The following is an 18,552-nucleotide window of genomic DNA, read 5'->3' as shown; positions in this document are numbered from 1 at the left end:
TATTAGTCAGTATTTTAAGCAATATATTTCCTATGTCTCTTTTGACCCTTATAAATTCATTGTTCTTTTCCAAAAGCATACACCTGTCTTTTGGATTCAGCGATAGTTTGTTTTTTTTCCTTAAACATGAAGCTTCTTCTCTTCTACTTCCTCTCCCTTCCTTCTGCATCATGCCCATTTCTCGAAAATGTTTCACAAAGTAATACACTTTCCCAAAGCCTTAGGCTTTATGTTGTCAGCACTTCCAGTACCTTCCACCTCCTGCACTGTAACTCTTCGATGGGGTCAGGTACACAGATGAAATACTGCCCGCCCTTTGGCTTGATGTCAGTCCTTCATATGGCTATTTTTTTTTCCTTTTCCCTGCTTTATTACGTCTTTCCAGATTCACAAGAATTGAAGTAGCAAACCTGCTTCACGGCATGTTTTTTTTTCTGGACTCAATACATGCAAATGAGGGTGGGCTGCCTGGCAAGGATGACGGATGTGTTCGAAGCCTGGAAGACAGAGTTTCCTGCTCTCATCCCACCTTGGCCTCCACTCCTTGTATGACCTTGAGAAAGCCACTTAATCATTCTGCGTTTCATTTTCCTCATTTGGCAAATGAGGAGGGTGAACTAAATGACCTAGAAAACCTATTCCCGGTTTGAAAAAAAAAAAAAAAAGTGTCAGGCTATCCCAGAGTAAAGTAGAGCGTTGAGAAATATTGTTTGAAACTGGGGCGAATGTGCAAGTTGGTGGAGCAGCGCTGGAGGCCGCTAAAGATTTGTTTCAACGTATTAAAAATATTTTGTGCCTTGTCTCTTAACCAAGGTTTCCTAACAGTGTGCTTTAGTGGTTTCTGAAACATGTCTCTAAGACCAAGGTAATTATAGTTGTTCCACTGAAGCATGACAAATGGCCTCTCACTTTGAATTCTTTAATGGGAAAGAAAAACCTTCCATGACAACAGCACTGGAACTTAATTACAGGCTCCAGATCCAGGGGCAAGACTAGAGATGGCCATGGCTGGGGTCAAGGGACAGAAGACAGCCTGGGAAGAACCGGGACAGGGCAATGTAACAATGACAACATCAGTGGAGCTACATCCAGAACTTGCTATTTGCCAGGCGCTGTCCCAAGAACTTGAGATGTGGGGGTCTCATTCAGTTCCCACAGTGACCCTAAGAGATAGGTTATGAGGTAGGCACTTTGCCTTCTTCTCTTTCACAGCGATGAGTATTGGCAGGCTTAAAGAATTTAAGTAACCCGATTCAAGTTATTCAGCCAGTCGTTGTGGGAGGTAAAATTTGAACCTTGAGGCTTCTCGGACGTCACACAGGCTTTTTGAATATGTGTTACATGCCAGGCACCCTTCTCAGGCCTGGAGATGCACCAGTGAATGAAGTTCCTGCTTGTATGGAGTTGGGCTGTTCGTGGGATGAGCCCAGTAATAACAAGCCAACAAATCGATAAATAATTTCAGGTGGCAATAAATGCGACGAAGGAGAGTGCCGAGAGCTAGGGGTAGGCTACTTTACTCAAGATTGTCAGGGGAGGCCCCCGGGAGGTGACCTGTGAGCCAAGCCCTACATAATGGAGGAAGTCAGCCATGCAAAGATGTATCCGAAAGCATTTTATGTGGACCATCCACAAGAGCAGTGGCTGGGGGCTCGGAAGAGCATGGCTTGCTCTGGGAACAGAGAGAAAGTTAGCCTTTCTGGGGGAGTGTAGAAGGGCAAAATGTCTGCAGAGATGTCAAAGAGGTGGACAGGCACCAGATGACCCAAGACCTTGAAGGCCACAGCAAGAGGTTTGTATCTCTTATTCCAAATGCAGAAGGAAGACACTGCAGAATGTCCAGCAGGGGCGTATTGTGATCTCCGGTCTCTGTAGGGGGCCTTCTTCACTTCTCCATAATACCGCTAACGCGAACAACTGGCAAGGGGTAGATTGTTTCTGTAGCAGGCAGGGCAGCCTCAGCGAAAGTTATCAAGTTGGGAGTCAGTGTTTCAGATGAAACAAAATTCTGGGTTTTTCACGAAACAGCCAGATTGTGATGGACAGGGAGGGATCCTTGAGTCTAAGCTTTTGACTTCAGTCAAGAAGACCGTAGGAGACCCAAGGAGAGCATCTGAGCTATCCTTAAAACCTGCGTAAAGGAGATTCCTTCTCTTTGGGGACCTTCCCTTAATAGGCAGAGACTGGCATTCTAGGCACTGAACATTCTTGACCACTTCTTGGTCTGGGGATTGTGCTCTCGCGTCAGAGAACAAATCTCATCCAGAAGAGTAAGACGTTAGAGCTTCGTTGTAGATGACATCTCGGAGATTTACATTTCTATTCGATCTGGTCACCCTGGTGATCTAGTGGTGAGGATTCAACACTCTGTATGCAATCTTGTGTGTGTGTGCGTGTGTGTGTGTATGTGTGTGTGTGTTTATCTTTGAAAAATATTTTTGAAAATGCCCTCAACATTTTAACATACAGGACCTGGCTTTTCTGGTGAGGTGGCATTGTATGGATGTTTCTATTTTATTATAAACTCAGCAACTTGATTTATTTTATTTGGGTGCTTTTTATAAACAAATACCCCTTACAATTTAATTCATTGAAACTTAATAAAATTTAATTAATTTAATACAATTTAATTCATTAAAATTGGTTTCTGTCATATATAGAGTGAAATTAGTGGCTTGTTTGGGTTAAAAGCTCACTATTCTAAGATATTGTTCTACTTTGGCAAAACTATTAAGAATGTCACTTTTATCAGCAAACCAAGTTTGAATAAGAACACAAACCATTATTAATGCACTGTATTTGTGTGTGCACTTACGTGGCTGATTATTCATAGATAGGTTCCTGGCAATGTGGGCCTAAGGATACAGATTTATGTGAATGAAAACTACATTCAGAGGCATTTAGTTGCCTCTGTGATCAGGTGGGCCCCAGAGAGCAAGACATTAATTGTGAAAGAATTTAATTTAAGCTACACAACTGTAATTAAGTAGGATTTGGGGACGTTCACCACTCTTGAGTTAGTTTTTATATAAATAGCGTATTTGTTTCTCAGGAAAAATTCTCAAACTGTCTCCATGCATGAGGTTAGAGAATTTCTGGTCCTTGGCATGAAACTCGTTGGTGACAGTAGCATAAGGACAAGGGCAGTGGGAGGATGGCTGTGTGATACCTTGGGGGTGCAGGATGACAAGAACAGTTTCCTCGTAAAAGGTGCCGAATTCGAGGACTCTTAATGTTCCCTCCAGCTCGGTGTTCTGTGATTTGAGCGAAAGGATTCTCCCCTCTGGCTGCTTAAGTTACCAATGTTTTACCAAGGCCTTAGCTACATGCTCAGGAAGGCTGTAATAACTCCATCACAATTATAAATTCAGCTGTCAGCACTGGGATTATTGAATCGACTGAACAAGCGGATTTTTCTCCCATTGTCTGTTTTCTAGATTGATGAATAACAATTTCATCCTCTCCATTTTATTGTAACTCTTTCACTCTGACACTTTGGATTGCTGAGAGGTGTTCTAGAAATTTCCTAAGTCACACACTGGAATAAATTCAAGGAGATAATGCGATTCCAATTGAATCATCAGTGTCTCTGCTGTCAGACCCAGTCATTTTAGGAGTTCAGTTGGTTGAGTTGCACAACTTCCCAGATTTAATATTACATACTTGCCCCTTTACGTCTTGCCCTCAAGTCTTAATAAATGGGCTAAAGGTCTGATGGGAAACTGTGAGATAAATTATATGTTTATTATGCCAAGTTAAGTAAATACTCTTTGAAAGGATTACTGGAGGGTACAATCAAGTTAATTGCTTTAAAAATCTTTTTTGATTTACTGGGCTCTATGAAAATGGTTAAGCAATTGATTTCTGTCATGGTAAGTGATCTAAAGAGAGTGCTGTTGGGTCCACAAGGGTTGCCATGTACATTTCCTCCCTCATGGCTGGAACTGTCCCATAAATGAGCAGAGAGGGCCCCCTGGGACCAGAATGCAAGTACTACTGACAGACTGTTGTTCCTCTGAAGGAGACAAATGTTGACAGTTTGACGTTCAGGCTGACAGATTGATTTTTTTTCCCTTTTTTATTCTAGATGCTGAAGAATACCAGCCTCCAATATGGAAATCGTACTGTGAGTATTTGAAATGAGAATCTCTTCAGATGTCTTCAGTAGGCCTGCCTTTTGAACAATTCTTGCCTTTGATTTAATGAACACAAGCAGTCCCGCATCACAGCACTGAAAACCCAAATCTTGCTTTTTCCGCTAAGGAAGAAGTCACGGTGAACTGCACAGCCCTCTCCCTTGGCCAGGACCCTTAAGATCAGGCTGCCTGTGACCTACTTCAGGAATGCTTAGAAAAAAAGAGATATACATTCTGACTCCCCCACCTTTTGGGTTGGGGCTTTCCTTTCCTTTTTTTTTTTTTTTTTCACATTTTTTTTAAGGTTTATTCATTTCTCAGAGACAGAGCGTGAGTGGGGGAGAGACAGAGAGAGAGAGAGAGAGAGAGAGAGAGAGAGAGAGAGAGAGAATCTGAAACAGGCTTCAGGCTCTGAGCTGTCAGCACAGATCCCGATGCGGGGCTCGACCTCATGGACCACGAGATCATGACCTGAGCCAAAGTCGGACGCCCAACCGACCGAGCCCCTTTCCTTTCCCTTTTTGCAGAGTTGCTCAGCAAGGATGAATGTGTTGACTTCCATGAAGTACATTCTTCGCTGATCATCCTATAGTTGTAGTATCATATGACATTTACCGCAAAGAATATTAACAGATGACAAAGAACTGTTTGGGCACTACAGGTGATGCCTTTGAAACAGAGGTCATATCTGGTCATCAGTCAACAGTTCAGTTCCCTTCATGAAGGCAGGCAGTTGTCATCACATCGAGTTCATTTTCTCTTATTTTCTCTGTCCTTAGTATCATCTGCCTAAGTGATTCTCCAGCAAGTGAGGGGAGGCATGTGCTCGGTTGGAAACCCACCGTGCCGACAGCCCAGGGACACGTGTCCTTGTTCGGGCTCTGATTCTGCACAGCAATCATAAGAATAATTATTATCGTCGTTATCGATGCCACCGTTGTTTCTACCACCCGTGAGAGCTGCCCTGTGCTGGCCACTGTGCCAGCTGTGTGCCTGAACTCTCACATTCTCACCACAGCCCTAAGCAATGGCTACCATTATTATCTTGTTTCACATGCAAGGAAACCACAGCTCAGGGAGGTTCAGTAACTTAGCATATGTTCTCCATCTCTGAGCACATCGGACTGGCATTCAGGGTGGAACCCAGAAGCAAGTCTGACCCCCAGCCTGCAAGTCTTCACGATTGTTTTCCTTCCACTCAAAATGTCCTACCTAAGTATACATGCACACACGCATATACGCACATGCCTGTATCTCTCTCTCTCTGTTAACAGAAGCAATACACAGCTGCATAAGAGACAAACATTACAAAATACACAAGGTTGAGCGTGAATTTTTTCCTAATTGACAAGCCAGCCCCACCCCGGATTCCGTGTCTCTTTCCTGCTTCCCAGGAGCTGACCTCAGTCAGTTTTGGAAACCGTATCCTTCCAAGTATTCAAAATACACACGGCTAACGTTAAGACATTTTTGCTGTTGTTCCCTTTTGAGAAAAATGGCGCTTATGCTGTACTTGGTGTCCTTCAGCTTGCTTGTTTCACTTCACAAATACCTTGTTTTTATCTTTCCATGTCAGCATATATAGAGGCACCTCATTCTTTATTACATGAGTCTGTTCTTCCATCTGTGAAATAAAGGGGCTGTGCCGGGTCTCCAAGGGCCCTTCCAGTCTAATGTTCTGCACTCTGATCTTCTATTTTAAAAGGCAGCGCTAATGACTTAGTAATTGGATGTTTTTGTTTGTTTGTTTCCTAATGGAGTGTGAAGAACTCTGACAGTAAATCAACAAAATATCTGTAGTGAGAGGCGCTGGGTGTTCCATGACTTACTGTGCTTTGCACACTGCTTTGCACACAGCCTTGCATACATTAACTAGCTGATAAATATTTGTTGAGCGAATGCCACCGCAGAGAGCTTTACGGAAGCAAAAAGATGGCATTGGCTCAAATTCATTTCGCCTTTTGCTAAGAGGCCTTGGGCCACCCAATATATCTCTTAAAAGTGCTTCTGAGTCCTAAGGAAGGTGGAAAACACGTTGCTAATTATATGTTTACACTATCAATTTCACCCTAGTGTGTCGGTTTTGAGTCTGGTTTGGGGGTCTAACCGAAGTCGTGCTTTTTTTTTTTTTTTTCATTTGCTCTGAAATCATACAACTTTCGACACAGAAGGGATAGCTGAGGCCGTTTAACACAAACCTAATGGCATATATGAAATTGCTCTTTATTACGCCCAACTGATAGTCATCCCGGCTCTATTTGAGGGCCTCTAGTGATGTTTAACTCTAAAAATGAGGGGAGTAATGCCACCAGATGTGCCGTCGACATCATCAAAACCACACTGCCTGAATCTATGCAGAGCATCACTGAGCAAGAGCTCTTTTGGCTGTCCTGGACCCATAAATTATTTGAGTTTGGGTGCTGGGCCACTCCTAAGCTCACTGACCGTATTGTCCCCAAGCTCATGCTACTCTATCTTGTTCCCAAGACTACTATCCACTCATACGGTCTTTCAGCAAACATGCAGGCAAGACCTTTTGCGTGTCAGAGAACAAGGTTTAGGAATCAAAAATGACTACCTTGTGACCCCTACTTTTCTCCAATATGTGGTCTTGTAAGGGAGAAGATATAAAGCGATTAACTTAAAATGCAAATGGCTTCAGTCATAGTATCCTCCTCTTCCACCGTCTGAGATTAGAGAAGACTGTATAGGAGGGGTTAAATTTGTATATGAGTCTTCAAAGATGAATCGGAAAAGGAATCTTAGGGCCTTGCAGGGCTTCATGAGATCCTTTTTAAAATCCACATATGCCAGGGGCGGCCGGATGACTCTGTTGGTTAAGTGTCTGGGTCTTGATCTCTGTTCAGATCTTGATCTCAGGGTCATGAGTTCAAGCCCCACATTGGACTCCATGCTGGGCCTGGAGTCTACTTAAAAAAAATTCAAATATGCTAAACCTGTAGCATTTTCCTGATCTGAAAGTCCAAAAAAATTTCAGAGCATGAAATTTGCTTGGTTTTAAATAACCTGTTGTTAAATCCATTTTGAACCTGAGGAACCACCGAGGCCTTTTCTGTGAAATGTTCACAAACAGTCCTTTGAAAGATAATTTTAGGTATTGATGTCAAGCTCATTAGCATAGCATTTATGGAATGCACATTTGCCCATCACGCACACTTTTTTTTTTTTTTTAACTCTAGTGACTTTTGGTACTTTTAAGTTGCTGCTCTATTTACTGAAGGCAGTACATTTTTGCCATATTATAGGACTTGGTTCTAAAAATGTGATTTTTTTTTTTTAATTTTTTTTTTCAACGTTTATTTATTTTTGGGACAGAGAGAGACAGAGCATGAACGGGGGAGGGGCAGAGAGAGAGGGAGACACAGAATCGGAAACAGGCTCCAGGCTCTGAGCCATCAGCCCAGAGCCCAACGCGGGGCTCGAACTCACGGACCGAGAGATCGTGACCTGGCTGAAGTCGGACGCTTAACTGACTGTGCCACCCAGGCGCCCCTAAAAATGTGATTTTTAATTGGTGTAGAAGTATATAGGTATGTTTTTTTTTTAATTTTTTTTTCAACGTTTTTATTTATTTTTGGGACAGAGAGAGACAGAGCATGAACGGGGGAGGGGCAGAGAGAGAGGGAGACACAGAATCGGAAACAGGCTCCAGGCTCTAAGCCATCAGCCCAGAGCCTGATGCGGGGCTCGAACTCACGGACCGTGAGATCGTGACCTGGCTGAAGTCGGACGCTTAACCGACTGCACCACCCAGGCGCCCTATAGGTATGTCTTTTATTGCTGACTACTGGACATTAATTTTGACTTACTTGGTATCAGATTCTTATCATGAGGCATTAATCCCTATTATGACATTATGCCTAAAAGAAAATTAGCTTACCTGATAATAACACACTTTAAAAAGTGATTTCTAAGGTTTTTTTTTTTAAATGTTGATTTATTTTTGAGAAGGAGAGCGCGCACAAGCAGGGGAGGGGCGGAGAGAGAGGGAGACACAGACTCCGAAGCAGGCTCCAGGCTCTGAGCTATCAGCCCAGAGCCCGATGCGGGGCTCGAACCCATGAACCGTGAGACCATGACCTGAGGTGAAGTCAGATGGTCAACTGACTGAGCCACCCAGGTGCCCCGATTTCTAAGTTTTAATGCTAATTGCGATGCTCTTGGATGGAGGTAACAGAATATTCCACTCCATCACATTCAGTGACTTAAGCAAAAGGTCCAGGGACTTATTCCAGCAGCTCAAGCGACATAGGCAGTTGTGTATCTCTTCCTTCCTTGGCTCTGCTTTTCAGGTTGGGCATCACTATTAGGAGGCTCTCCCTTTGTGATCCCAGATAGCTACCAACAGCACCAGGACTACCTCCCTTATTCAAGAGCAGCAGGCAGACAGTTTACTTTCCGGATACCTCTAGCAAAGACTTAGAACCGAGTCTCAGCCCTGACCGACCTGCATTACCCATTCTCAACTCCATCATTACGGTCAAAGAGTTGAATATGCTGCTGACCTGAACCAGTCAGGGACCAACCCTCTGTAATCCACATAACTGGAAAATTTGGAGGACTGTTAGAATGGAGGAGATGGAAATGGATGTGGGGAAGGCAACCACAAATGTCTGGCTTAGAAATTTAGAGGAATAGGAACCTTAGAAATCAGCTCCCTCCATATTTTAAGTAGATTGTGCATTCATTCATGTGTCACTCATTCAGCCAATACATATTAAGTCTTTGCTTTAAGCCAAACACTGTGCTTCGAGTTGTGAGAGCAGCGGAATCGATCAGCCTGGGTTTTGAGTCAGAATCATGATGTCACATGATTTTCCTTAACTACCTGAATTCTCCGCTCCCCTCCCTTTCTCGGAACCTAATGCTAATGCTACCACTTAACTGGGCTTGTCTTGGGACAAGAATAATCTTGTCCCAAAGTATCATGTATCTGCAGCTAGTCCTTGATATTCACAATCAGACCCCAAAACAAAGCATTGGCGAAGTCATCAAGAAAGCGTTGGTTTCCATTTTCGTAAAAAAAAAAAAAAAAAAAAAAAAAAGCTATCTTTAAGTGCACTTAAAAAAATAACAGTGAAGCCACGTTCTAAACTTTAAGCCGGAGCCACATGAACTGTATGCCCTAAGCAGACAAGTTCACAAGTCCATCTCCCTGAGTATACTCTGAGAGACTTTCTTTTCTAAGAGGCCAAGTGCCAATTAGACAGCAGATTCTGGTGCCGACAGCTCTCCCAGGAGACCCTCGCGGGCAGTAGGTCAAGCAGTCACAGCTTGTGCCTGTTTTCCTAAAGAGGAGTTGAGAACCTCAAAACCCTGACCCCCTGACCCCCTGCATCGGAATTGCCTGGGGAGAATATTTAGAATAACAGATCCTCAGCCCGAACCCCCAGATTTCTGAATCAGAAGAGTTGGTGGGGGAAATCTGCAATTTATCATACCCCGTCGTTTTTTTCTTTTTCACACTTACACCTGAGACCCTCTCATCATGAGGCTACATAGCCTCATCCCCGGGTTTCTCACTGTGCCATTAGACAAGAATAGAGCTCGGTCCACATTAAGTCTGGACATTCTGCCAGTGAGGCAGGTTGGAGGTGAGGTTAAGCCAAGACGACCTCTAAAACACCTGCTGTTTTCTCACTCACGCCCATGAGTTCTTCCCATGAAGAATGGGAAGGACATGGGCGGTGAGCAGGGTGGCCCTGGCTCAATGTCACAAGCAAATGGCTGGCTTGGCCTCCTGGGTCTTCCTGCCCTCTCAATAAAGAAGAAGCTGTTAAGAGGCCATTCCTGCAGGGTCTGTAAGGAGCCAATGGGTGTGGACAGGGCTTCAGTGTCACCCAGGCCACAGGCCTTCCCTTGGCATCCCCTACAAGTGGGGTGATTACTGTTAGAGAATGAGCCCACTTTTCTTATTGAAGAAAAAGTAAAACATTCTTTCAGTGAGTCCTGGATTTCTCGATGTGCTTCACGTTGCTTGGGAAGCAAGGACTCCTCTTCTCCGCTTCCATGGACCCCAGTGGCCATGCCCCCTGCCAAACAGCTGGTTCTAGTGCGAAGAATTCTCTCAGGTCCTGTAGAGTGCCCAGGGCTGGGGAGTGCCTAGAACATATTTGGAACATTGCTATAGCAGCAAGTTCCATCGTATCACCTCCTAGCCCACAGAACTGCCCAAGAAGCGACATACGTTATCGTGTTTTGCCTGTGAAATGTGTTTGTTGAACAACAACAAAAAAGATCCAAGATCTGACACTTTCAGATGATGTGACATGTTCCAGTTTGTGTTAAATATGCCTCAGAGGTTTTTTTCTTCACGGATGGTTGTTTGGTTGTAGCTAACCTTGAAAACGAGCGCCTGAAACCCTTGCTCGAAGCTAAGATAGGATTTAGGGCCCATTTTTTTATAGGGCTACCATTGCTGTTGGTCCCCATCTCATTATCTTTATAGAGACACATTATCCAGATGGGAAACAGGCTTCTGTGCCTATTTGCCAACTTTTGTTGCTTGGAACAGCACCGAACAGATTGGTTCCTGAGACCTGCTCACTGAGAAACAGCGATCGGTCAGTGATGTGTGCTGCCCGGGGACCAGGAAAAAGACCCGGCGGTTCCTGGCTTGAGGGTTTGCAGGGACTCCCTCAAAGTCGCCCCTGGCCAGACTGCTCCTGGTTTTGAGATTGGTGAACTATCGCATTGCTCTTTACTAAACCTCAAAGGGTCCTTAGAGGGCACAGCGACCGACTTTACCCTGTCTAGAATGTTCCTTCACCTGTATCCTCTGTGAGTGTTAATGGCGTCTCAATCTCTCATGGTTTCAAGGTCCTTCCCTGCATTCAGTGTATCATTAAGCGCTGTTAGTTCTCCTCTGCAATCCATTTACCTTCTTGTCTGACTTTCCACCAGAGGGTTGTCTTAACGCACATTTTCACGATCTCCTTTACGTGGGACTAAAATACTGTTCTCTCTGGATTCCCTGCCTCCGAGGCCCCTCCTCTGATCCTCCTTTCAGTGAGGCAGAGGGCAGTGGCCCCACTCATGGCTGGGTATTAGAGTCTCCAAAGAGCTTTTATAAAAGAAAAACAAACTGGGGGGGCTTTTCCCCAGAACGTCAGTGAGCATTGCCAGTGCTCAGGCCCTCTCCACCTCCTGCTTTAGGGAACTACTGGCGAGGCTGAAAAATCCCAAACCTTGGGATCTGGAAATCGGGCTTTAAATCTCAATGTCGTCATATTCTCTGTGTGACCTGGGGCTTCTTCAAAGCTTGGCATCTCCACTACTTTCTCAGTAAGGGTAATAGTTACCTTGGAAGTTTGTTGGGAAGATTAAATGGGAAGATGTAGATAAGGCGTCTGGCACATAGTAGGTGTCCCTAATTTGGCAACTTGTATCTTCTGGATAGACTTATCCTTATTATGCTGAAACAGACCAGATCATGTTCTCTCCCTGCTCAAAAATGTAACCGTCACCCCGCTTTCAGACAGAAGAACATCCATGCTCCTTAGCGTGACCTTTAAGATTTAGCTTTATGTGGGGGCGCCTGGGTGGCTCAGTTAAGCGTCCAACTTCGGCTCAGGTCATGATCTCGCGGTACGTGAGTTCGAACCCCACTTCGGGCTCTGTGCTGACAGCTTGGAGCCTGGAGCCTGCTTTGGATTCTGTGTCTCCTCCTCTCTCTACCCCTCCGCTGCTCACACCCTGTCTCTCTCTCTCTCTCTCAAAAATAAATAAACATTAAAAAAAATTTTTTTTAAAGATTGAGTTTAAATCTTTAAAACTCAAGAGAAGGGAGTACCAAATGCCATTTGGGTACCTTGGGAAACAGCAAGCCAGGTGGAAGGTATAGCCAAGTGCAAAGGCCCTGAGGCATAGAAAAACAAGCAGGGCTCTGGACTCAAAAGGATAGCCCGATGCCCCAGGGCAAATATTTAACCGTCCTGTGCTTGTTCCCTCATCTAAAAAATAAGAATGATAATAATGCAGCATTCTTTTTTCTGATTTCTCCTGAAGCTTCAATAAAATATTGTCCCTGGCACATGATAGGCACTCGATATGCTGGTTCCCTTCCCTTCTCCCTTTCTCTCCATTTATCATAAAAGCCTCCATATAATGGTGACTGTGGTATATGGCCTATAGCAGATGTTCAAATATTTGCTGATATGGATTACAAAGGCACACTTAGCAACAAATGCTCCTGTCTTACAACATGTATACTTCCTTTTGTCACCTCCAAACGAGGCATTGAAAATGGTGTGCAGCCAGCCGTACCGCCACGTATAACTGTTGGCTTCAAGAGGCATTGGCAATGAGAAGAGAGGAGGGGGCAGGATTCTCTGGATGTGGCTTCTGCAATTCCCCTTGGGTCTAACGCTCCGCGATTTTAGGAACTGGCCCTTTTGGGTCCCGTTACACTCATTAATAGCAGCACTGTTGGAAACCAGGTAGTAGGTATTGGGGCTGATTCAAGAGGTATAAAGGATTCCACGCAGCCTCTCCCATGATTTAAGGAGAGCATGGGCATTACTGGGATGGTCAGTGGAACGTCCACAATTATTTGTGTATCTTTGGCCAATTCTTCCTCGTGTTTTCTCTTTGATGAGAAGCCTTCTCTGTCTCTATCTGCCATACATGGGTACAGTTGTCCTTAAGTGACACAGGCATTGTCATTAGCCTGGGCAACTCAGCTTGGCAACGTGGCACGTTAAAACATCTATACGAGGGGCGCCTGGGTGGCGCAGTCGGTTAAGCGTCCGACTTCAGCCAGGTCACGATCTCACGGTCCGTGAGTTCGAGCCCCGCGTCAGGCTCTGGGCTGATGGCTCGGAGCCTGGAGCCTGTTTCCGATTCTGTGTCTCCCTCTCTCTCTGCCCCTCCCCCGTTCATGCTCTGTCTCTCTCTGTCCCAAAAATAAATTAAAAAACGTTGAAAAAAAAACAAAAAACAAAAAAAAAAGTCTATACGAGGGTTAGATAGTTTCTTCTTTGTGCAAAAGCTGGGCAGTCTACACTTAATTAGGTAAGAAAATAACCACGTTGAGCTGCAGGCATTGAGAAGCCATAATTACAGAATACATCCCATCATCTCCATCGCTGTTTCCACATGACCATCTGCATCTCAGTTAAAATTTCTTTTTTTATTTTTAGACCTAAGAATAGATCAGAAATTTTTGCTTATCTTACTACATTTTCTAGAAATAGTTTACGTGACTGAATTGTAACTTTTCATACATTTATATGGTCTAAAATTAATTCTTCCTTTTGCAAGATTCTCAGGATAATATCAGCTTGGCTTTCAAAGAGGTAGAGCTCACAGGTACCTGCATAGGGTAGTTTCCTTCTTTTTTACTTTTATCTTTTTTTTTTTTAATGTTTGTTTATTTTAGAGAGAGAGAGAGAGCAAGAGAGGGCACGCAAGTCAGGGAAGGGCAGAGAGAGAGGGAGAGAGAGAGAGAGAGAGAGAGAGAGAGAGAAGAGAGCGAGAGAGAGAGAATCCCAAACAATCTCTGAGCTGTCGGTGCAGAGGACGATGCAGGACTTGATCTAATGAGCCACAACATCATGACCCGAGCCAAAATCAAGGGTCTAATACTTAACTAACTGAGCCGCCCAGGCACCTGGGGTAGTTTCCTTCCAAGAAAAATAACCAGACTAGCTGAACAGCAGAAAATCACTCATTGTAATCAGAAAAATCATGGATAATAGGCTGAAATTTTATTTTTATATACAAACCTGCTTTCTTCCACACCCAAGCCTGAAAGGCTGTCTTTGAAGCAAGATATAAGAGGGTTACTATTTCTTAAGATATTGAGGGACCCAAGAAAGAGAAATGACAATGGGTGGGAATTAGTCATGTAGATGAGAAGCCCTGGTGATGGGTGGGCCAAGAATGGCACTCATGAAAAGAGAAAGGACTTGGGGTTTTACCCACTCACAGAATCAGTGGTGTCTTTGTACATATCTGTGACATTTCAGAGAATAACACTCCTCTGCTAATGCCAGTCCTTCCCCGATGTGTGAGGAGACATCATGGAAATTCAGGAATCCTATTATGTGATCTTACTGCTTAGATACTCAAAAGTAGAATTCCATTCTTAAAATAGTCAGAAGAATTTTACTCCTACCTTCCAAGAAAGCCATAAAATGAACAATGCCAGTAACAATTATGAAACTAAATTGGCCTTGTAAAAGAATAAAAAAATCAATTTTGCCAGTTTACATCCATGGTAACTCATTTCCATATAAATGATCTTACTTTATTCAGTCTAAAAATGTGCCTGTATCCTTTTTGTTTTATTTTTTGTTTGAAATATTTGCAGTTCTTGAGATATACTTAGGTGGAACTATTTGAAGACATTTTGGTATGTGTTGTAGTTTTCTAATTATAATTATCTTTTTTTTTTTTTTTTTTTTGGCAGTATATCAGTTACAGCAAGAGGCCCCTCGTCCCAAGAGGATCATTTGTCCTGGGGAGGTCAGTACTCAGCTATTTCCAACACACCTTGTTAAATATGATGAATTGTCAGCACTATGTTGACATAGGAGGGCTTTCCGGTTTCCTGGGAGTTGATTTACATTACTGTTTGTTAAAGCGTCACCAAATTTAACACCTAAGTAATCTATATTTTGAAATCGGGTGTTATTTGAAAAATATTCACAAACTAATTTGAAATCAGAGGTCTTGTGTTTTTAACCATTGCAGAGGCAAATTAAGCCTCCATTTTTAAAACCCCCAAGACGTGTGTTTTGGTGTTTTCCTTGCTGTTTTGATTCTTTTATCATTTTTTTTATTATGGAATGCTTCCAACAGAGAAAACACAGAGAATAATAAATATCTAGGTCCCCTCAGCATTCATATTTAACAAACCTTTATGCTCTGTCACATTTACTTGACGTTAAAAAAAAGTCCCTACAAGAAAAGTGACTGTTTTTATTCTTGGAGATAAGCTTAAAAATGTATCAACTCATAAAAATGCTCACCGCCCAGAGAACTATCCCCAGGCCTCCTTCACTTCTCTTATTGTCTGGGATGCCAGCAAGATTGAAAGGCAGGGCGAAGGTTCTATTTCCTAGTTTTATACTGGCACCAGTTTCTGTAATAGTCAAACTAATATCCTTCACCCAAAGGTCCATGGGTCTTTGCTTATTTTTGATATTACGACTTAGATTAAATATACAGTAGCAGATGCCACTTAAAGTGTCCCATCTGCCTTATTGGGAGGAAAAGGCTCCCGTTCCAACACCCTTGAGATTCATCCTTGAACATCAGTGCTTTCTGGCTACAAGACTGACGGGATCTGGTTTTGAACCTGTCTCAAAGACTTCGGTCCGTAGATATCCACACCCAGAGCTGACTTATCACTAGTTAATGAATGTTTCTACATAAAATTTTACTTCTGTGGGATACTGAAATTCATCAACTGATTGTGTCCTGTCATAAACCCTGATGACTTTTGTCCTTTTGTTGTTCAACGATAAAGGAGAATAAGATAAGGAATAAGAAAGGAATAGGGTAAGTACAAAATATTTAATGAGATGCTTGGAATAGAGTGGGGAGACAAGTAAGACACAAACTATTAAAAATTCCTCCGATCCTACTTTGCATTTAGTATTTCTCCAGCAGAAAAATCATAGCCCGTGCAGGGAGCTAGAGGGATTCAGACGTCTCCATGAAAAGAATGCTTTGTAAAATTAGAACACAACTAAGGACTTTTCCTAGGGGTATTGAGAAGAAGTCTCTAGGCAAAGTTGCGTACCAGAACTTAAAATCTAAAGAGAGTGTAAATGCTCATTTGTTCATTTATTCAACAAATATATATGGAAAGCCCACTGTGTTCTGACTTTGATCTAGGTGTTGGGACAGCAAAGAACTTGGCTATTGATACTTGGCATGTCATATCAGAAGAGAACAAAATCATGATGTGTGTAATTAAAGATCTACTATTTTGCCTCTGCATATGTACGCATGTGTGTGGGTGCATGTGTGTGTGCACGTGTGAGAGGGAGCGCACTTTGCTTCTCAAAATCTTTGGAGCCGTGTCATTTGTCCTCTAAGCCAGGTGGAACGTTAGCAGTGGAGATGGGTAGATTCAGATTAGCTTCACAGCTCTTCCTAGGATTCAGCTGAAACTCTTCAGACGTCCAGTGGGGTCTGAAAGATCCACAAATCTCTTTAATGTTGCACTTGCGTCGGGAGGCAATGCCACAGACCTCTTGGCAAAGCAGAGCTGTGTGCCACAAGCCATCACCGTCTGCTGTCACTCAAGAACATAGCGCATGCGTGGCTTTTTTTTTTTTTTTTTTTGTCCTCTTGTCTGTCTTTTGAACCAACTTTTCACCCCCCGACCTTTGTCAGTTTAATTCATTAATAACTTACCTGGTTGATGCTGGACTCATAGCTTGCTTGCCTCTAGAAATTCCACATCCCATTTCTACCATGAAACCTCGCCTGAAATGGATATTCATCAGCTCCATTTCCTCGGCAGGCAGCATGGGGCCCGTGCAGCCAGCCAGGTGTCGGGCAGTAAAGGGTCGCGTGTTGCTGGCAGAGCAGGTGCTGCTTGGAGGGACAGTGCCAACTGGAGCGGCTTCAGCTCCCTTGGTCCTCCGGTGCGACAGGAGCTGCAGATCGTTCCTGCCCACGTTGCTTGGCGTCCTGGGACGTGGCCTCCTTCAAGTGAAGGCACGGCCTCCTCTTGGATGCTGTGAAACCGCTGCCTCTGCTACAGGCAGCGTGTGAGCAAATGTCTCTTTGGCCCGTGCCGCACCTGCATGCTCAGGGGACATGCCTAATGAAGTCAGAAAGCCTTCAGTTAGAGTATGCGGCCAGAGAGACTGACGCTTTATTAGCACATTTACCTAACGCCGTAAGGGCTATTTCTTTTGAACCGTGAGTTACGATTTTTTTGTCTTTGCCACCTCACCCCTTAGCCAGCTATGAAGAGGCCACGTTTTCCTTCTATATACAGTCCAGCCGCCCTCCTTCTTAGTCTTCAGCCTGTCTGCTCCCAGCCACCATGTCCCCGGCAAGCCTGCCCTGCTGTGTTACTCCAGCGTACCCCGTTTCTTTTGTCTCTCTGATGGCTCGTATCCTCCCGGGCCAGGGGCTCCTCTCAGGTTAGGCTCGTCCCGCTGAATACGATGAGGACTCGCGTGAGAGCACCGGCGGGGTCTGTAGTCACGCAGATACGGAACACTGTTGCTCAAGGGTAAAGACACAGGCCAGCGTGACTTGAACGCTTGCTGGCCGTCAACAGATACCAGCCCCCTAACAGACTTTGCTGGGGACCTAGATGAGTCGAGGGGACCACCGGATTCAGCAGGCAAAATCCAGGGAGCTTTGGGAATGCAGGCAGAGGACCCCAGCTACAGAGTCAGCTGGCCTTGCTTTGGATTCGTGCTGTGCCACTTTCTGACTAACTAGAGTCACGCACTTACTTCCTCAGGGAGATGAAGGTCTACTCTACTCCAAGGGCCAATATCTACTTGGCAGGGTGCTGTAAACGGGATATATGTGGTAAGTGTCTAGAATAGGGCTTGGCACATAATAAGTACTCAGTGTTCCCGATTCAAGGCAGATTCAGAAACCTGTGAAGAAGAGGTTCGGACGCGATCATTAGGGACAGAGTCGGAGCGATGACCGTGTTCTCTGCATGGGAGAGTCCAAAAGACAGGGATCAAGAACAAAGCAAGATGCCTGGATCAGGAATTCAAAACCACCAGGAGAAAAGATACCGAGGATGAGGAACAGAGGGTGTAAGCAGCGAGGGAAATGACGGTTCCCTGCTTTCTCGAGATTCATCGCTGTGAATACGTATTTATCGAGTAGCCACCGCACTTGGCCCTCTACTAACATTTCCTGAGTGCTCCTTGCCAGGAGATTCAAAACATCTTCTTGTATACAAAATTCTCTCGCCCTTTCCCACCATTATCTATCGGTCATTTTGAAAGCAGTTCATTGATTACCAAATAGGTGCCTGGGTGGTCAGGAAGGAACTGTGAATGTTGACTCCCAAACGTGTACCTCTAACTAAGACTTCTCCCTGGGCCCCAAACACCTTGTTCCATCTGTCTGCTTGACCTCCTCAAGGAGATGTCCCATCGGCCACCTGTAGTCTAACATTCAAAAGAGAACTGACCCCTCTCCCCCTCCAAGACCTAGACTCCTCTCTTCCCACCCTCATCTCTCTCTCTCTCTCTCTCTCTCTCTCTCTCTCTCCATTCACCAAACAGGAGCCCAGATCATAATTATTAAATATAAAATCGAACAGCTTCAACGGCTTCCCGTCGCTCTTAAAATGAAAGCAGGACTCCTTGCTATGCGTGTGGGCAGTGGTGGGGCTCCTGTACGGGTCACCTCCCTGCCTATACCATTCTCCTGGGAGCGCACTGCCCTGCCTCCC

General features: G+C 44.3%; 1 protein-coding gene across 1 annotated transcript in view; it reads left to right on the top strand.

Moving 5' to 3' along the window:
* Positions 1–18,552, top strand: part of CHN2 (chimerin 2) — a 304,184-nt gene that overhangs the window by 151,478 nt on the left and 134,154 nt on the right. Inside the window, exons 2-3 of the mRNA XM_086693622.1 lie at positions 4,088–4,126; positions 14,569–14,624. Coding sequence (XP_086549748.1) covers positions 4,088–4,126; positions 14,569–14,624 — 95 coding nt within the window. The remainder of the gene's footprint in view (positions 1–4,087; positions 4,127–14,568; positions 14,625–18,552) is intronic.

This window comes from Puma concolor, chromosome A2 (assembly GCF_028749965.1).
Source record: "Puma concolor isolate L17-30 chromosome A2, mPumCon1.1.hap2, whole genome shotgun sequence".
NCBI lineage: Eukaryota > Metazoa > Chordata > Mammalia > Carnivora > Felidae > Puma > Puma concolor.
Note: the sequence above shows the minus strand (reverse complement) of the source record. Positions and strands in the feature narration are given on the sequence as shown.